This window comes from Bombina bombina, chromosome 1 (genome assembly GCF_027579735.1).
Source record: "Bombina bombina isolate aBomBom1 chromosome 1, aBomBom1.pri, whole genome shotgun sequence".
NCBI lineage: Eukaryota > Metazoa > Chordata > Amphibia > Anura > Bombinatoridae > Bombina > Bombina bombina.
In genome coordinates, this window is record NC_069499.1 from 133,112,077 (window position 1) to 133,132,735 (window position 20,659).

At 42.7% G+C, this 20,659-nt stretch overlaps 1 protein-coding gene across 1 annotated transcript in view; it reads right to left on the reverse strand.

Annotated features, from left to right (window-relative positions):
- Positions 1 to 20,659, reverse strand: part of WDHD1 (WD repeat and HMG-box DNA binding protein 1) — a 463,259-nt gene that overhangs the window by 226,126 nt on the left and 216,474 nt on the right. Inside the window, exon 16 of the mRNA XM_053697606.1 lies at positions 20,433 to 20,589. Coding sequence (XP_053553581.1) covers positions 20,433 to 20,589 — 157 coding nt within the window. The remainder of the gene's footprint in view (positions 1 to 20,432; positions 20,590 to 20,659) is intronic.

Here is a 20,659-nt window from a genome sequence, read left to right on the forward strand (position 1 = left end):
CTAATTTTTTGTCCATAGGATCTTTAAAAGAACAACTATCTTCTATGGGAATAATGGTCCTCTTAGCCAGCGTGGAAATTGCCCCCTCCACCTTGGGTACTGTCTGCCAAGACTCCCTGATAGATTCAGCTATAGGAAAAATCTTCTTAAATATTGGGGATGGAGAAAAAGGGATACCCGGTCTCTCCCATTCCTTAGCAATAATCTCTGTAGCTCGATCAGGTACAGGAAAAATCTCCACCATGGAAGGTACATCAAAATATTTGTTTAACTTACTGGATTTCTTAGGATTGATTGTGACAGTGGTGTCGTTGTCCAGTGTAGCTTAATCCTGAAGGATACAACTTCAGGTTTCAGGAATTACACTGTCTGAGATTTCACCCTCAGACGCTACCTAAGTATCCTCCTCCTCAGGCTTCTGGGAGGGGGCATTCAAAATAGCAACGACTGTGTCAGCAACCTCACATACTGATTGTTTACATTTCCTCTTGCGCTTTCCCTGCAGCATGGGAAAAGCAGACAACGCATCAGAAACCGCAGAGGACATGAGGGAAGCGATGTCTTGCAACGTAACTCCAGGTGGAGTAATAAGCAAAAGGTAGGGAACAGCAGTCAAAATAATTAGGCACAGGAGTCAGGAAGCAGCCACCTAATCCACATCAAATGAAACTCCAAAAGAAAGGGTGCTCCAGCCTTTGCAGTTTAAAGCAAAATTACCTTTATTGTGCCATGGTCCACAAAACAAACAACGTTTCAGACCTACATTAGGTCCTTAGTCATGTCTGTGGCACAATAAAGGTCATTTTACTTTAGCAGGGCACTGGAAGAGTGGACGATAAATTTTGGGACATATGAGGAGAAAGCTGCGGCATATGCTGAACATTGTCAGAAGACTCCTTAACAGCATCCGTCCTAGACAATGTTGTCTCAGAAAAAAAGTCTATCCCTGTAATGTAAAGTTCTCTCAATACATGAGGAACAGAAAGGGATTGGTGGTTCTACATTGGCATCAAAACAACATGTAACATCCAGCAGAGCCTTTTGGTCCATCTTTATTCACCAACAAACCGAATAATAGATAAATAAAACGTTACTGTTCCTTTAAATTTTTAAAAATAAACTGCTTTATTTTTCTGCATAATAATAAAGTAACACAAGCAAAAAAAACACTCCGGACACCTCAGCTTAACTTTGCTGAGGTGCTTACCTCCTGACTGACACCGGAGTGTATACTTTGTTAGACGATCCGGACTCAACCTCTTTATCTCTGTCAATTGAAGTCCGTTAACCGCAACTCGGCTAAAAACTGTGACAACGCTTTCTATGCTACGGAACACAGGCAGTATATGGGATTAAAGTGTGCAACAAAATTTGCTGCTTCCGTTAACTCCGCCCATCGTGGGTGTGACAAGTAAAACCTCCCATTCGGCCAAATGTATAGTAATGCCATCGTATAATCACTAAAGTAAAAAACACCACCTCTGAGCCTGCTCTCCTGTCCCCAGTGCCTGCTATTACTGCCCGTAATAAAAGATCTTCCAAGTCATAGGAGAACTTTTCTTTGTCCCAGTAGTAGTTTAACTTATTTTAAAGTGCCATCTTTTATTCTGTATAACGTTTCCCAGAAAATAAAAAGTCGGCACTTACCTTATAAATCTGCACGGCAGCAAGGTAGCTCACTAGGTTTGAGAGGCATGATCCCTCACATGGACCTGTGGAAAAAAATGCAAAGACTGGGGGGCGTGTCTAGGCAGCGGCCATGTTAGGTCGCAATATCTGCAGCTCTGTGTATGATTTCTCTAAATCCCCGATTTTTGAGCCCATCCTGCAAGCTATCTAAAAATTACCCTCAGATTTACATGCCTTGTGAATCACTGAGTCGATCCATATAAATTTAGCAGGATTTATGAATACCGGACCCAGATCTGGACCGTTGAGACCTTTGGCGGCGGCCTCACCACGAGGACTCAACACACCCCCCCCCCTGTATAAGGGGTATAGCAGTCACGCTAGGACTGCTTATACAAAACTATTAGAAGGGAACCACTGACTCTATTTAGGTTCTAATCCGTAAGCTAACCTTACTACAGAACTGACGCCACATCCATAGAGTATAAATGGAGGCTGTTATCAGATGGGAAGCAGAGGTCCACCGGCTCCTGCAGGATCATTTCCGGCAACTAGAGAGAGACCTGTGCAGCATTATGTTTGGAGAGCGGCCTCAGATACAACAGATATCATCGGATGGGAAGGAGGGAGATCAGGATCACGATACTGCTGCGGACTTGACGGAGTCTGAAGTGCCACATACAGTGAGTCGCCCCCATGTACAGCAATACCTGGGAACAGGAGCTTGAACTACCCACAGGAGCCAGATGGTGTTGCCGACAGCGTTGCCTGGGTTACCCCGGTGCACACTAAAGTCGCTCCTCTAGAACCTAGATTACCGGTGTCCGCTGCTACCGGATCTCCACACATATATCGATTGCCAGACATGGAGCTTTACACATACGCTCCCTTAAGGGGGACCATTTCACTTACCCAGTTCAAAGACGCCGGTGGGGAGCGCTCAATATGCTTGGAAGAAGAGGATCAGGCCGTGGTGCAGCACACTAGCAATGGAAACGGAGGTCTCATGCTAGATAAAGTGGAGTTGCGGAATATAGAACAACAGCCGGATTATGCTGCTATCAACCGCATCAAAGAGTGACTGCTTCCCCTTAAAAATCACGATATGCGGCTGAATACCTCTACAGCAGGATTGAAGGTCCTATTCTTGTGCCCACCGGCCCTATACAGAAGCGACAAGCTGCAGCAATGCAATGCTCTAAGGAGACTTAAGCATCTGAGAGCAGGAGTGGGGTAAGACAGTACTGTTATAGTGCCCATACAAACTTTTAAAACCCACCTACTAAGATCTACCGCGATATATTTCTACTTGAAAGAACTTGCTATGGGGGCACCTTTACTTGCATTTCTTACTGCAATCCAGCTGACTTTCCTTATCTTACCAGTACCCCTCTTCACATATATTAAGGTTACCTCATTTTTGTATAGTTAGTCTATGTTCAATATTTGATGTGTTATGCTCTTATCCTTTTGTCCACCTATCTAACAGAGTAATATTTAGTTATCCATATCCTATTGAAGAAGGGTTCCTATTACAATGCTCCATTGACACAAGTCCTAATGGTAATCCCTGACTTAATGCCTTTATTTACTGGTGTTTGACCTCACTCCATAATGCATGTTCTACCATGCTATGTAAATAAGAGTCAAGCAAGATGATGGTATTACTGTACCCATACCCTAGTCTATTAAGCCCTATATGCAGAGTACTCGAGTTAAACTAGTGACATGGCCCCCCTTACCTCTCCAATCCTAGTACCCTTAACCATCATCTGTAAATGTTCTTTGTTTACAAGACCAAATATTATGTGTACACTATATGCACGGCTCTGTAGAAGGGAGCTTTCCCTCTTAATATTGGATTGGTATTTACCATGTTCTAGGTGTAATCCTCACCATATGTACCTTGCCTCCATACTAAAAGATAAGTTTACTACCTTACCAGGATAGTGTTTAACTACTAGCATCATACTTCCCTCTATACCATAGGGAAATAGTGTAATGAATAATCTTGATGTTTGTATTATTTGTTCTGAATATGCGAGGGGACCTCGCAAGCTAGATATGCTGCTGTGTCATTAGAAGGGTTCCCTTTGGTGCTATATTTACCAAAATTTCTTATGTATATCAGCATATTACAGTGGTTCTTCATAAAGTTATCATATCATTTTAATCCTTAGGCCCTAGAGTGGCCTAATTGTTACCTTATCTCCTCCTTAAAGTCCTCCAGCATGTTTATAATGCAGCTCAGGAGGTCCAAGAGAGGCCTCGTTAGTTCCCCGGGGGTAACAATTTAACTTCATATTGAATATAATTATACTTCAGGAGGCCACCTTATACCAGAAAACTGAGGTTCATTGCTTAAATTGTATTTATATCTTCAAGCAATTTGTATGTTAAAGGACAATGTTCTACGATGGTTACCTAATGGCTAATTTTGTGTTTTGTTTGATGTTATGTGCAATAACTTGCTTGTATTGTTTATTTTTTAACCCCAATAAAAAAAAATAAAAAAAATGCAAAGACTGAATAATCTTACCCAGGCATTAGAAGTTAGGGCAGCATTAGTATATGGGAGGTGCAGTGACGATTATACCCCACAAGTTCTCATAGTTCTAAAGCCACCACTGCTCTACTGAAGAAACGGATATGGACTACGGCTACACCCTAGGACAAAGCAGCACAATCTTGCACTACTTAAAAATAATAAAATCTTGCTTGAAGTATCTTCATTCTAACACCTAACTTTACCACTTCCTTGCTCTAACGTAGGCAAAGAGAATGACTGAGGTTGAACGGAAGGGAGGTGATATTTAACAGCTTTGCTGTGGTGCTCTTTGCCGCCTCCTATTGGGCAGGAGTGATATTTCCAATAGTAATTAGATGATCTGTGGACTCACAGTGTCATTAGAAATAAATAAATTATTCCTTTAATGAGAGCTACATATCTGCCAAACAGCAGGGGTTTAGTTAGGTTGTAAGACTGCCAACTGCTGGCTAGCTGTCTGGCAGTGTCTGTTAATTAAAGTAGAGAACTGCTGGCCTCTGTGTGTTAAACCCCTGCAGGGGTCCAACATATTGACTTTTAGGGTCAGCAGTGCTAAAATGTCATTTTTTGCACGATGGTATCTTTTTAATGTAACGTCTTCTTGCAATTTTGCTTTATTCAAAAAACAAAATTTATGCTTACCTGATAAATGTATTTCTCTTGTGGTGTATCCAGTCCACGGGTTCATCCATTACTTGTGGGATATTCTCCTTCCCAACAGGAAGCTGCAAGAGGACACCCACAGCAGAGCTGTCTATATAGCTCCTTCCCTAACTGCCACCCCCAGTCATTCGACCGAAGACAAGCAAGAAAAAAGGAGAAACTATAGGGTGCAGTGGTGACTGTAGTTTAAAAATAAAAAACACCTGCCTTAAAATGACAGGGCGGGCCGTGGACTGGATACACCCCGAGAGAAATAAATTTATCAGGTAAGCATAAATTTTGTTTTCTCTTGTAAAGGTGTATCCAGTCCACGGGTTCATCCATTACTTGTGGGATACCAATACCAAAGCTTTAGGACACGGATGAAGGGAGGGACAAGGCAGGCACTTAAACGGAAGGCACCACTGCCTGTAAGACCTTTCTCCCAAAAATAGCCTCTGAGGAAGCAAAAGTGTCAAATTTGTAGAATTTAGAAAAAGTATGAAGCGAAGACCAAGTCGCCGCCTTACAAATCTGTTCAACAGAGCCCTCATTTTTAAAAGCCCATGTGGAAGCCACCGCTCTAGTGGAATGAGCTGTAATTCTTTCAGGAGGCTGCTGGCCAGCAGCCTCATAAGCTAAGCGGATTATGCTTCTCAGCCAAAAAGAAAGAGAAGTTGCCGAAGCCTTTTGGCCTCTCCTCTGTCCAGAGTAGACAACAAACAAAGCAGATGTTTGACGAAAATCCTTCGTAGCTTGTAAAAAAAATACTTTAAAGCACGAACCACATCAAGATTGTGTAAAAGACGTTCCTTCTTTGAGGAAGGATTAGGACATAATGAAGGAACAACAATCTCCTGATTGATGTTCTTATTAGATACTACCTTAGGAAGAAACCCAGGTTTGGTACGCAAAACTACCTTATCTGCATGAAAAATCAGATAAGGGGAATCACACTGTAAAGCAGATAACTCCAAAACTCTTCGAGCCGAGGAGATAGCTACTAGAAACAGAACTTTCCAAGATAAAAGTTTAATATCTATGGAATGCAAAGGTTCAAACGGAACCCCTTGAAGAACCTTAAGAACTAAATTTAAACTCCATGGTGGAGCAACAGGTTTAAACACAGGCTTAATTCTAACTAAAGCCTGACAAAACGCCTGAACGTCTGGAACCTCAGCCAGACGTTTGTGCAAAAGAATAGACAGAGCAGAAATCTGTCCCTTTAAGGAACTAGTAGACAATCCTTTCTCCAATCCCTCTTGGAGAAAGGATAAGATTCTAGGAATCCTGACTTTACTCCATGAGTAACCCTTGGATTCACACCAATGAAGATATTTACACCATATCTTATGATAGATTTTCCTGGTGACAGGCTTTCGAGCCTGAATTAAGGTATCAATGACCGACTCGGAAAAACCACGCTTTGATAGAATCAAGAGTTCAATCTCCAAGCAGTCAGTCTCAGAGAAATTAGATTTGGATGTTTGAAAGGACCTTGAAGTAGAAGGTACTGCCTCAGCGGCAGAGTCCATGGTGGAAAGGATGACATGTCCACCAGATCTGCATACCAAGTCCTGCGTGGCCACGCAGGAGCTATCAAAATCACTGAAGCTCTCTCCTGCTTGATCTTGGCAATCAGACGAGGGAGCAGAGGAAACGGTGGAAACACATAAGCCAGGCTGAAGGACCAGGGCGCTGCTAGAGCATCTATCAGCGCTGCCTTGGGATCCCTGGACCTGGACCCGTAACGAGGAAGCTTGGCGTTCTGACGAGACGCCATGAGATCCAGTTCTGGTTTGCCCCATAGTTGAATCAACTGGGCAAATACCTCCGGATGGAGCTCCCACTCCCCCGGATGAAAAGTCTGCCGACTTAAAAAATCCGCCTCCCAGTTCTCTACTCCTGGGATACGGATAGCTGAGAGATGGCAAGAGTGAACCTCTGCCCATAGAATTATCTTTGAAACCTCCAACATCGCCAGTGGGCTCTTTGTACCCCCCTTATGGTTGATATAGGCTACAGTCATGATGTTGTCTGACTGAAATCTGAACCTGACTGCAGCTAGCTGAGGCCAAGCCTGAACAGCATTGAATATCGCTCTTAGTTCCAGAATGTTTATCGGAAGGAGGGCTTCCTCCTGAGTCCACAAACCCTGAGCCTTCAGGGAGTTCCAGACTGCGCCCCTGCTCGTCACTATAGTCCATTCTGGCCTGCGGAAGCTCATTCCCCTGGACAGATTGACCCGAGATAGCCACCAGAGAAGAGAATCTCTGGTCTCTTGATCCAGATTTAGCAGCGGGGACAAATCTGTGTAATCCCCATTCCACTGATTGAGCATGCAAAGTTGCAGTGGTCTGAGATGTAGGCTGGCAAACGGAACTACGTTCATTGCCGCTACCATTAAGCCGATTACTTCCATACACTGAGCCACTGACAGCTGAGAAGTGGAATGAAGAGCACGGCAGGAAGTTAGAAGCTTTGACAACCTGACCTCTGTCAGAAAAATCTTAATTTCTACTGAATCTATCAGAGTTCCTAGGAAGGAAACTCTTGTGAGAGGGGAGAGAGAACTCTTTTCTTCGTTCACCTTCCACCCGTGAGACCTCAGAAAGGCCAGAACAATGTCCGTATGGGACTTGGCGATTTGAAAAGTCGACGCCTGTATCAGAATGTCGTCTAGGTAAGGAGCCACCGCTATGCCCCGTGGCCTTAGAACCGCCAGTAGGGACCCTAGAACCTTCGTAAAGATTCTTGGTGCCGTGGCTAACCCGAAGGGAAGAGCCACAAACTGGTAATGCCTGTGTCAGGGTTTTGTTACTTTCCCTTTAAGACTTTCTTTCAATCCTTTCTGATTGGTTGTTCATTCCTTAAAGCAGGTGTGCAATCAAGGCACCTTGCTCAGTATTTTGGATATACCGCTGTGATATGACCTATTACTTGAACTTAGCTAAAGTTTGATTGAAGCTACTACTTTACTAATTGCCGAAAAGATTTACTAAACAAGTCTGATCAATAAACAAGTACAAGAGATTCCGGTTGCAAAGGGATCAGAAGCATCAAGGATTTACTTAATCAACTTTGCACTTAAGAAATCTCACCTCAACATCTTCGTTCTAACTCGCTGGGAAAAGCTCCGATTCAAGCCGACTTACACAGCCGCCACGTCACTTCCTGTTTGTACCGTGCACGGAACAGATTCAGTTCGGCTAGTGACTCACAGCTGCAAGACGTCTCATACCGCTCTGAGTAAACAGATACAAGGAGACGGCAATAGCTCACAACACACCTTTGGAAGGCTATCAGGTATGTGCTAGTTGCACTTAGGATATATATATATTAAGAACTTTACCTGCTACACCTCAAATGAACTTTACTATAATTAACCAGCATCCGGTTATTCCACCACTTGTTCTGTAAGGATACAAAGTATTAAATCATTACTAACCTCTTACCAATGAAGACTTTGCTAACTTGTCTAATGAACAGATTATGTTAAGAGTTACTGAACTTACCCTTAACCCTTATTAACAGTAATGACCGACTGAACTTTTCAATACAAACTAACCAAATTACTGTGCATCAATTAACTGTTTATCTGCATAACCATCTTATTCAGATTGAATTGGAAAACCACTGAGAAAATTACACTATCATACAGAATCCTCTCTTCCCATAGAGGATTCATTTGATTCAGTGCATAAAACCATTATACTTGTTAAAACCTCTGCAGTTGTGTTCCTTACAATTCAAGTAATTAAATTGATTCTAACAGCCGGTCTAGGAAGGCAAACCTGAGAAACCGATGATGATGTCTGTGTATCGGAATGTGGAGATAAGCATCCTTTAAGTCCACGGTAGTCATATATTGACCCTCCTGGATCATAGGTAGGATGGTTCGAATAGTCTCCATCTTGAAGGATGGGACCCTGAGAAATTTGTTTAGGATCTTGAGATCCAAGATTGGTCTGAAAGTTCCCTCTTTTTTGGGAACTATAAACAGATTTGAATAGAATCCTTGCCCCTGTTCCTCCCTTGGAACTGGGTGGATCACTCCCATGACCAGAAGGTCTTGAACACAACGTAAGAATGCCTCTCTCTTTATCTGGTTTGCAGATAATTGTGAGAGATGAAATCTCCCTTTTGGAGATGAGGCTTTGAAATCCAGAAGATATCCCCGGGAAACAATCTCCAGAGCCCAGGGATCCTGGACGTCTCTTGCCCAAGCCTGGGCGAAGAGAGAAAGTCTGCCCCCAACTAGATCCGGTCCCGGATCGGGGGCTACTCCTTCATGCTGTCTTAGAGGCAGCAGCAGGTTTTTTGGCCTGCTTTCTCTTGCTCCAAGCCTGGTTAGGTCTCCAGACTGGCTTGGACTGGGCAAAATTTCCTTCTTGTTTTGCAGTAGAGGAAGTTGAAGCTGCGCCACTCTTGAAGTTTCGAAAGGAACGAAAATTAGTCTGTTTGGTCCTTAATTTGTTGGACCTATCCTGGGGAAGGGCGTGGCCTTTTCCTCCAGTAATATCAGAAATGATCTCCTTCAGTCCAGGCCCGAATAGGGTCTGCCCTTTGAAGGGGATGTTGAGAAGCTTAGACTTTGAAGTAACGTCAGCTGACCAGGATTTAAGCCATAGCGCCCTACGCGCCTGAATGGCAAAACCTGAATTCTTAGCCGTTAGCTTTGTTAAATGAAAAACGGCGTCAGAAATAAATGAATTGGCTAACTTAAGAGCTTTAAGCCTGTCTAGGATATCATCCAACGGGGTTTCCACCTGTAGAGCCTCTTCAAGAGACTCGAACCAGAAAGCCGCTGCAGCAGTGACTGGGGCAATGCATGCAAGAGGCTGGAGAATAAAACCTTGTTGTATAAAGATTTTCTTAAGGAAACCCTCTAATTTTTTATCCATTGGATCTAGGAAAGCACAACTGTCCTCGACGGGGATAGTTGTACGCTTAGCTAGGCTAGAGACTGCTCCCTCCACCTTAGGGACCGTCTGCCACGAGTCCCGTGTAGCGGCATCTATGGGAAACATCTTTTTGAAAGCAGGAGGGGGAGAGAACGGTACACCTGGTCTATCCCATTCCTTCGTAATAATTTCTGAAAACCTCTTAGGGATTGGAAAAACATCAGTGTAAACAGGCACTGCAAAGTATTTGTCCATTTTACACAATTTCTCTGGGACTACAATGGTGTCACAGTCATCTAGAGTTGCTAAAACCTCCCTTAGTAACAAGCGGAGGTGTTCAAGCTTAAATTTAAATGCTGTCATATCAGAGTCAGACTGAAGTAACGCCTTCCCTGAATCAGAAATGTCACCCACAGATAGAAGCTCCCCTGCTTCTGTACATTGTGAGGGTATATCAGACATAGCTACTAAAGCGTCAGAAAGCGCTGTATTTGTTCTAGCCCCAGAGCTGTCTTGCTTTCCTTGTAACCCTGGCAGTTTGGAGAATACCTCTGTGAGGGTATGATTCATAACTGCCGCCATGTCTTGTAAGGTAAACGCATTGGACGCGCCAGATGTACTTGGCGTCACTTGCACGGGAGATATAGGTTCTGACACATTGGGAGAGCTAGGTGGTTTAACCTCCCTTTTGTCAGTCTGAGAAACCTCTGGGGATAAATCTTTAAAACCCATAATATGGTCTTTATAACTTATACAGGGAGTGCAGAATTATTAGGCAAATGAGTATTTTGACCACATCATCCTCTTTATGCATGTTGTCTTACTCCAAGCTGTATAGGCTTGAAAGCCTACTACCAATTAAGCATATTAGGTGATGTGCATCTCTGTAATGAGAAGGGGTGTGGTCTAATGACATCAACACCCTATATCAGGTGTGCATAATTATTAGGCAACTTCCTTTCCTTTGGCAAAATGGGTCAAAAGAAGGACTTGACAGGCTCAGAAAAGTCAAAAATAGTGAGATATCTTGCAGAGGGATGCAGCACTCTTAAAATTGCAAAGCTTCTGAAGCGTGATCATCGAACAATCAAGCGTTTCATTCAAAATAGTCAACAGGGTCGCAAGAAGCGTGTGGAAAAACCAAGGCGCAAAATAACTGCCCATGAACTGAGAAAAGTCAAGCGTGCAGCTGCCAAGATGCCACTTGCCACCAGTTTGGCCATATTTCAGAGCTGCAACATCACTAGAGTGCCCAAAAGCACAAGGTGTGCAATACTCAGAGACATGGCCAAGGTAAGAAAGGCTGAAAGACGACCACCACTGAACAAGACACACAAGCTGAAACGTCAAGACTGGGCCAAGAATATCTCAAGACTGTTTTTTCTAAGGTTTTATGGACTGATGAAATGAGAGTGAGTCTTGATGGACCAGATGGATGGGCCCGTGGCTATATTGGTAAAGGGAAGAGCTCCAGTCCGACTCAGACGCCAGCAAGGTGGAGGTGGAGTACTGGTTTGGGCTGGTATCATCAAAGATGAGCTTGTGGGGCCTTTTCGGGTTGAGGATGGAGTCAAGCTCAACTCCCAGTCCTACTGCCAGTTTCTGGAAGACACCTTCTTCAAGCAGTGGTACAGGAAGAAGTCTGCATCCTTCAAGAAAAACATGATTTTCATGCAGGACAATGCTCCATCACACGCGTCCAAGTACTCCACAGCGTGGCTGGCAAGAAAGGGTATAAAAGAAGAAAATCTAATGACATGGCCTCCTTGTTCACCTGATCTGAACCCCATTGAGAACCTGTGGTCCATCATCAAATGTGAGATTTACAAGGAGGGAAAACAGTACACCTCTCTGAACAGTGTCCGGGAGGCTGTGGTTGCTGCTGCACGCAATGTTGATGGTGAACAGATCAAAACACTGACAGAATCCATGGATGGCAGGCTTTTGAGTGTCCTTGCAAAGAAAGGTGGCTATATTGGTCACTGATTTGTTTTGTTTTTGAATGTCAGAAATGTATATTTGTGAATGTTGAGATGTTATATTGGTTTCACTGGTAAAAATAAATAATTGAAATGGGTATATATTTGTTTTTTGTTAAGTTGCCTAACAATTATGCACAGTAATAGTCACCTGCACACACAGATATCCCCCTAAAATAGCTATAACTAAAAACAAACTAAAAACTACTTCCAAAACTATTCAGCTTTGATATTAATGAGTTTTTTGGGTTCATTGAGAACATGGTTGTTGTTCAATAATAAAATTAATCCTCAAAAATACAACTTGCCTAATAATTCTGCACTCCCTGTAGAAAGGTCAGTGCATTTGGCACACATTCTAAAAGGGGGTTCCACCATGGCTTCTAAACATAATGAACAAGGAGTTTCCTCTATGTCAGACATGTTTAACAGACTAGTAATGAGACCAGCAAGCTTGGAAAACACTTTAATAAATGTGAAAAAGCAATTAAACAAAAACGGTACTGTGCCTTTAAGAGAAAAAAACTACCACATAAACTGCAAAACAGTGATAAAAAGTAGTAAACTACAAAATTTTTACAGTGTGTATAAGAGACTAAAGCAGCATTGCACCCACTTGCAAATGGATGATTAACCCCTTAGGCCCCAAACCGGATTAGAAAAACGGTAAAACTGTTAAAAAACAGTCAAACACACTGCCACAGTTCTGCTGTGGCTCCTACCTGCCCTTAAAACCCTCTATAGTGGTCCTAGATGCCAGGGGACTCTTTTAGGGAAGCTGGATGTCTCAGTCTGAATATCAACTGCGCATAAAGTGCGCGAAAATAGGCCCCTCCCACCATGCACTCAATGTCAGAGGGCCTTAAAGTACTCCTAGGAGTGATCTAACAAGCCATGTGGAAAACTAGGCCCCAAATAAAGATTTATCACCCTCAGAGAAAAAACGTTTTTTCTATAAAACATGCAAGCGTTTTTACACTAAGTAATATGAGTATTAACATGAATATTACCCTTTTTTGCAAGCATGATCCCAGTTGCTGTTAAATCACTGTATCAGGCTTACCTCAAATATACCAGGCACTGTCAGCATTTTCTAGACCTTATCTCTCTAGAAAAAAAACTAAATTTATGCTTACCTGATAAATTCCTTTCTCCTGTAGTGTGGTCAGTCCACGGGTCATCATTACTTCTGGGATATTAACTCCTCCCCAACAGGAAGTGCAAGAGGAGTCACCCAGCAGAGCTGCTATATAGCTCCTCCCCTCTACGTCACCTCCAGTCATTCGACCAAGGACCAACGAGAAAGGAGAAGCCAAAGGGTGTAGTGGTGACTGGAGTATAATTCAAAATTTTTTTTACCTGCCATAAAAAACAGGGCGGGCCGTGGACTGACCACACTACAGGAAAAAGGAATTTATCAGGTAAGCATAAATTTTGTTTTCTCCTGTTAAGTGTGGTCAGTCCACGGGTCATCATTACTTCTGGGATACCAATACCAAAGCTAAAGTACACAGATGACGGGAGGGACAGGAAGGCTCTTTATACGGAAGGAACCACTGCCTGAAGAACCTTTCTCCCAAAAAGAGCCTCCGAAGAAGCAAAAGTGTCAAATTTGGAAAATTTGGAAAAAGTATGAAGAGAAGACCAAGTTGCAGCCTTGCAAATCTGTTCAACAGAAGCCTCATTCTTAAAGGCCCAAGTGGAAGCCACAGCTCTAGTAGAATGTGCTGTAATTCTTTCAGGAGGCTGCTGTCCAGCAGTCTCATAGGCTAACCGAATTATGCTACGAAGCCAAAAAGAGAGAGAGGTAGCCGAAGCTTTTTGACCTCTCCTCTGACCAGAATAAACGACAAACAGGGAAAACGTTTGTCGAAAATCCTTAGTTGCCTGTAGATAAAATTTCAGGGCACGGACTACATCTAGATTGTGTAGCAGACGTTCCTTCTTCGAAGAAGGATTAGGACACAAAGATGGAACCACAATCTCTTGATTGATATTCCTGTTAGTGACCACCTTAGGTAGGAACCCAGGTTTAGTACGCAGAACTACCTTGTCTGAATGAAAAATCAGATAAGGAGAATCACAATGTAAGGCGGATAACTCAGAGACTCTTCGAGCCGAGGAAATCGCCATTAAAAATAGAACTTTCCAAGATAACAGCTTGATATCAATGGAATGAAGGGGTTCAAACGGAACACCCTGTAAAACATTAAGAACTAAGTTCAAACTCCATGGTGGAGCAACAGTTTTAAACACAGGCTTGATCCTAGCTAAAGCCTGACAAAAAGCTTGAACGTCCGGAACTTCTGACAGACGTTTGTGTAAAAGAATGGACAGAGCTGAAATCTGTCCCTTCAAGGAACTAGCGGATAAACCCTTTTCTAAACCTTCTTGTAGAAAAGACAATATCCTCGGAATCCTAACCTTACTCCATGAGTAACTTTTGGATTCGCACCAATATAAGTATTTGCGCCATATCTTATGATAAATCTTTCTGGTAACAGGCTTCCTAGCCTGTATTAAGGTATCAATAACTGACTCAGAAAAACCACGTTTTGATAAAATCAAGCGTTCAATTTCCAAGCAGTCAGCTTCAGAGAAATTAGATTTTGATGTTTGAAGGGACCCTGGATCAGAAGGTCCTGTTTCAGAGGTAGAGACCAAGGTGGACAGGATGACATGTCCACTAGATCTGCATACCAAGTCCTGCGTGGCCATGCAGGCGCTATTAGAATCACTGATGCTCTCTCCTGTTTGATTCTGGCAATCAATCGAGGAAGCATCGGGAAGGGTGGAAACACATAAGCCATCCCGAAGGTCCAAGGTGCTGTCAAAGCATCTATCAGAACCGCTCCCGGATCCCTGGATCTGGACCCGTAACGAGGAAGCTTGGCATTCTGTCGAGACGCCATGAGATCTATCTCTGGTTTGCCCCAACGTCGAAGTATTTGGGCAAAGACCTCCGGATGAAGTTCCCACTCCCCCGGATGAAAAGTCTGACGACTTAAGAAATCCGCCTCCCAGTTCTCCACTCCCGGGATGTGGATTGCTGACAGGTGGAGAGAGTGAGACTCTGCCCAGCGAATTATCTTTGATACTTCCATCATTGCTAGGGAGCTTCTTGTCCCTCCCTGATGGTTGATGTAAGCTACAGTCGTGATGTTGTCCGACTGAAACCTGATGAACCCCCGAGTTGTTAACTGGGGCCAAGCCAGAAGGGCATTGAGAACTGCTCTCAATTCCAGAATGTTTATTGGTAGGAGACTCTCCTCCTGATTCCATAGTCCCTGAGCCTTCAGAGAATTCCAGACAGCGCCCCAACCTAGTAGGCTGGCGTCTGTTGTTACAATTGTCCAGTCCGGCCTGCTGAATGGCATCCCCCTGGACAGATGTGGCCGAGAAAGCCACCATAGAAGAGAATTTCTGGTCTCTTGATCCAGATTCAGAGTAGGGGACAAGTCTGAGTAATCCCCATTCCACTGACTTAGCATGCACAATTGCAGCGGTCTGAGATGTAGGCGTGCAAAGGGTACTATGTCCATTGCCGCTACCATTAAGCCGATCACCTCCATGCATTGAGCTACTGATGGGTGTTGAATGGAATGAAGGACACGGCATGCATTTTGAAGCTTTGTTAACCTGTCTTCTGTCAGGTAAATCTTCATTTCTACAGAATCTATCAGAGTCCCCAAGAAGGGAACTCTTGTGAGTGGAAAGAGAGAACTCTTCTTTTCGTTCACCTTCCATCCATGCGACCTTAGAAATGCCAGTACTAACTCTGTATGAGACTTGGCAGTTTGAAAGCTTGAAGCTTGTATCAGAATGTCGTCTAGGTACGGAGCTACCGAAATTCCTCGCGGTCTTAGTACCGCCAGAAGAGCACCCAGAACCTTTGTGAAGATTCTTGGAGCCGTAGCCAATCCGAATGGAAGAGCTACAAACTGGTAATGCCTGTCTAGAAAGGCAAACCTTAGATACCGGTAATGATCTTTGTGAATCGGTATGTGAAGGTAAGCATCCTTTAAATACACTGTGGTCATGTACTGACCCTTTTGGATCATGGGTAAAATTGTCCGAATAGTTTCCATTTTGAACGATGGAACTCTTAGGAATTTGTTTAGGATCTTTAAATCCAAGATTGGCCTGAAAGTTCCCTCTTTTTTGGGAACCACAAACAGATTTGAGTAAAACCCTTGTCCTTGTTCCGACCGCGGAACCGGATGGATCACTCCCATTAATAAAAGATCTTGTACGCAGCGTAGAAACGCCTCTTTCTTTATTTGGTTTGTTGACAACCTTGACAGATGAAATCTCCCTCTTGGGGGAGAGGATTTGAAGTCCAGAAGGTATCCCTGAGATATGATCTCTAACGCCCAGGGATCCTGGACATCTCTTGCCCAAGCCTGGGCGAAGAGAGAAAGTCTGCCCCCCACTAGATCCGTTCCCGGATCGGGGGCCCTCAATTCATGCTGTCTTAGGGGCAGCAGCAGGTTTCCTGGCCTGCTTGCCCTTGTTCCAGGACTGGTTAGGTCTCCAGCCTTGTCTGTAGCGAGCAACAGCTCCTTCCTGTTTTGGTGCAGAGGAAGTTGATGCTGCTCCTGCTTTGAAATTACGAAAGGAACGAAAATTAGGCTGTCTAGCCTTAGGTTTGGCTCTGTCTTGAGGCAGGGCATGGCCTTTACCCCCTGTAATGTCAGCGATAATTTCTTTCAACCCGGGCCCGAATAAGGTCTGCCCTTTGAAAGGAATATTAAGCAATTTAGATTTAGAAGTAACATCAGCTGACCAGGATTTTAGCCACAGTGCTCTGCGCGCCTGAATGGCGAATCCGGAATTCTTAGCCGTAAGTTTAGTTAAATGTACTACGGCATCCGAAATAAATGAGTTAGCTAACTTAAGGGCTTTAAGCTTGTGTGTAATCTCATCTAATGGAGCTGATTCAAGTGTCTCTTCCAGAGACTCAAACCAAAATGCTGCTGCAGCCGTGACAGGCGCAATGCATGCAAGAGGTTGCAATATAAAACCTTGTTGAACAAACATTTTCTTAAGGTAACCCTCTAACTTTTTATCCATTGGATCTGAAAAGGCACAGCTATCCTCCACCGGGATAGTGGTACGCTTAGCTAAAGTAGAAACTGCTCCCTCCACCTTAGGGACCGTTTGCCATAAGTCCCGTGTGGTGGCGTCTATTGGAAACATCTTTCTAAATATTGGAGGGGGTGAGAACGGCACACCAGGTCTATCCCACTCCTTAGTAACAATTTCAGTAAGTCTCTTAGGTATAGGAAAAACGTCAGTACTCGACGGTACCGCAAAATATTTATCCAACCTACACAATTTCTCTGGTATTGCAACTGTGTTACAATCATTCAGAGCCGCTAACACCTCCCCTAGTAATACACGGAGGTTTTCCAGCTTAAATTTAAAATTTGAAATATCTGAATCCAGTCTGTTTGGATCAGAACCGTCACCCGCAGAATGAAGCTCTCCGTCCTCATGTTCTGCAAATTGTGACGCAGTATCTGACATGGCCCTAATATTATCAGCGCACTCTGTTCTCACCCCAGAGTGATCACGCTTACCTCTTAGTTCTGGTAATTTAGCCAAAACTTCAGTCATAACAGTAGCCATATCCTGTAATGTGATTTGTAATGGCCGCCCAGATGTACTCGGCGCTACAATATCACGCACCTCCCGAGCGGGAGATGCAGGTACTGACACGTGAGGCGAGTTAGTCGGCATAACTCTCCCCTCGTTGTTTGGTGAAATATGTTCAATTTGTACAGATTGACTTTTATTTAAAGTAGCATCAATGCAGTTAGTACATAAATTTCTATTGGGCTCCACTTTGGCTTTAGCACATATAGCACAGATATCTTCCTCTGAATCAGACATGTTTAACACACTAGCAAATAAACTAGCAACTTGGAAATACTTTTCAAGTAATTTACTATAATATGCAAAACGTACTGTGCCTATAAGAAGCACAGAAAAAGTTATGACAGTTGAAAATTGATAAACTGAAAAGTTATAGCATCAAATCTTTGTAAAAAAAAAAAAAAAAAAACACTTTTAGCAAAGGATTGCTCCCATTAGCAAAGGATAATTAACCCTGATAGCAGAAAAAAAATACAGAAATAAACGTTTTTTATCACAGTCAACTACAATCTCACAGCTCTGCTGTGAGTGATTACCTCCCTCAAAACAAGTTTTGAAGACCCCTGAGTTCTGTAGAGATGAACCGGATCATGCAGGGAAGACAATAAACTTCTGACTGAATTTTTTGATGCGTAGCAAAAGCGCCAAAAAAGGCCCCTCCCCCTCATACACAACAGTGAGAGAGATCAGTAAACTGTCATAAATTAAATAAAAACGACTGCCAAGTGGAAAAAATAGTGCCCAAAACATTTTTTCACCCAGTACCTCAGAAAATTAAACGATTTTACATGCCAGCAAAAAACGTTTAACATAAATAAATTAAGTGTTATTAAAAAGCCTGTTGCTAGTCCCTGCAAATTAGGCTAAAGTCTTATGCATACAGTATAATTCCAGTGAAGTGCCATTCCCCAGAATACTGAAGTGTAAAATATACATACATGACAGCCTGATACCAGTTGCTGCTACTGCATTTAAGGCTGAGTTTACATTATATCGGTATGGCAGAATTTTCTCATCAATTCCATTGTCAGAAAATAATAAGCTGCTACATACCTCTTGCAGATTAATCTGCCCGCTGTCCCCTGATCTGAAGTTTACCTCTCCTCAGATGGCCGAGAAACAGCAATATGATCTTAACTACTCCGGCTAAAATCATAGAAAAAACTCAGGTAGATTCTTCTTCAAATTCTACCAGAGAAGGAATAACACACTCCGGTGCTATTATAAAATAACAAACTTTTGATTGAAGGTATAAAACTAAGTATAATCACCACAGTCCTCTCACACATCCTATCTATCCGTTGGGTGCAAGAGAATGACTGGGGGTGACGTAGAGGGGAGGAGCTATATAGCAGCTCTGCTGGGTGAATCCTCTTGCACTTCCTGTTGGGGAGGAGTTAATATCCCAGAAGTAATGATGACCCGTGGACTGACCACACTTAACAGGAGAAATATACTGAACATACCTCAAAGCAGGCAATCTGCAGACCGTCCCCCCAACTGAAGTTTTCTTTCCATACTCTTCAGTTATGTGTGAGAACAGCAATGGACCTTAGTTACAAACCGCTAAGATCATCAAACCTCCAGGCAGAATTCTTCTTCCAATTTCTGCCTGAGAGTAAAACAGTACAACGCCGGTACCGTTTAAAAATAAACTTTTGATTGAAGGTAAAAACTACACTAAGTCACCACATATCTCTTGATACTTCCTTTCTTGTCGAGAGTTGCAAGAGAATGACTGGGGGTGGCAGTTAGGGGAGGAGCTATATAGACAGCTCTGCTGTGGGTGTCCTCTTGCAGCTTCCTGTTGGGAAGGAGAATATCCCACAAGTAATGGATGAACCCGTGGACTGGATACACCTTTACAAGAGAAATGTTTTTTATGCATGACACAAATTTGAAATTTATTTGCACTATTATGCCCCTTTTTTGTGTAATTTACCTCTGAAAATCTAATTCTTATAACTTGAAATGCACCCTGAAGACTTTTTGAGCTATATATCTGTCCCTAATTAGTTTTATCAAATAACTGCAAAAACATGCAATTTTGTACTAAATGTATAATAGTGACTAGCCTTATTGTAGAAACACAAGACCAGGTGGCACACAGGTAAAAGGCAGAGTGACTAGCCTTATTGTCTGGGGACTAAAGCCCAGATTGCTGCTCCAAATATGGCAAATGATGGGTGAAGATTGGCTATTTAAAAAATAATTGCAGTAAAGGGGATGTTTATTTGCTATTCTATAGAAACACAATTCAAACGTTCATTTCGACTACTTTATAAAGATTATTCCCTTATCAATCTGTTTATATAAAACTGCAGCTGATGACAGAAAATACGTAAACAATTTGTTAGAGTGCTTGGAACTGAGCAGAAGGAAAAATAAAATGACATGCTTAAAAGGGATAGTCTAGTCAAAATTAAACTCATGATTCAGACATAACATGCAGTTTTAAGCAACTTTCTAATTTACTCATATTACCAATTTTTCTTCGTTCTCTTGGTATCTTTATTTTGAGGGAAAAAAAATAAAGGAATGTAAGCTTATTTGCTGGCTCATTTTTAGGTTCACCAAAAATGGATGGGCTCCTAATCAGTAAGCGCTACCCAGGTGCTAGACCAAAAATGGGCCGGCTCCTAAGCTACATTCCTGATTTTTCAAATAAAGATACCAAGAGAGCGAAGAAAATTTGATAAATAGGAGTAAATCAGAAAGTTGCTTAAAATTACATGCTCCATCTGAATCATGAAAGAAAAAATTTGGGTTTCATTACCCTTTAAGATAACATGTACAATTCAGAAACTGCAGCCAATACAGCTGTCCAATACTTAAAGTCCAAACTATAGAGGAAAACTGGTGGAGAAAAGAAAAGCAAGGAAAGAGGAAAGCTTGGGACAGAAAACTGGCTTCAGACATGAGACAACAGACCAAAGCAGTAGAGAGATCCCAGCGAATAGAAACCATAAAGCAGTCAGAAAAAAAACAAGAGATGCAAAAAAGCAATCTTCTCAAAGAGGAAACTGAAACATTGGAGGCAACTGCAAAATTGCAGAGAGAAAGCATTCTAACCTCAGCTGTTGTGGATTCTCATGAACGCCAACCACCCAGTAGTGATCAGATTTTCCCTTGCAGTGCTCTCTGGTGTTACACACAGGTACCCACGTATGTCCAAGCTCTCGGTTCAGCAGCCGCACTATGCCCTCTGAGTCCACATAACATGGGCTACCTTTGAAAAGTTGACCACAAATTGTAATTACAAAACAAAGAGTAAAAAACAAAAGCTCAAGTAGAACATT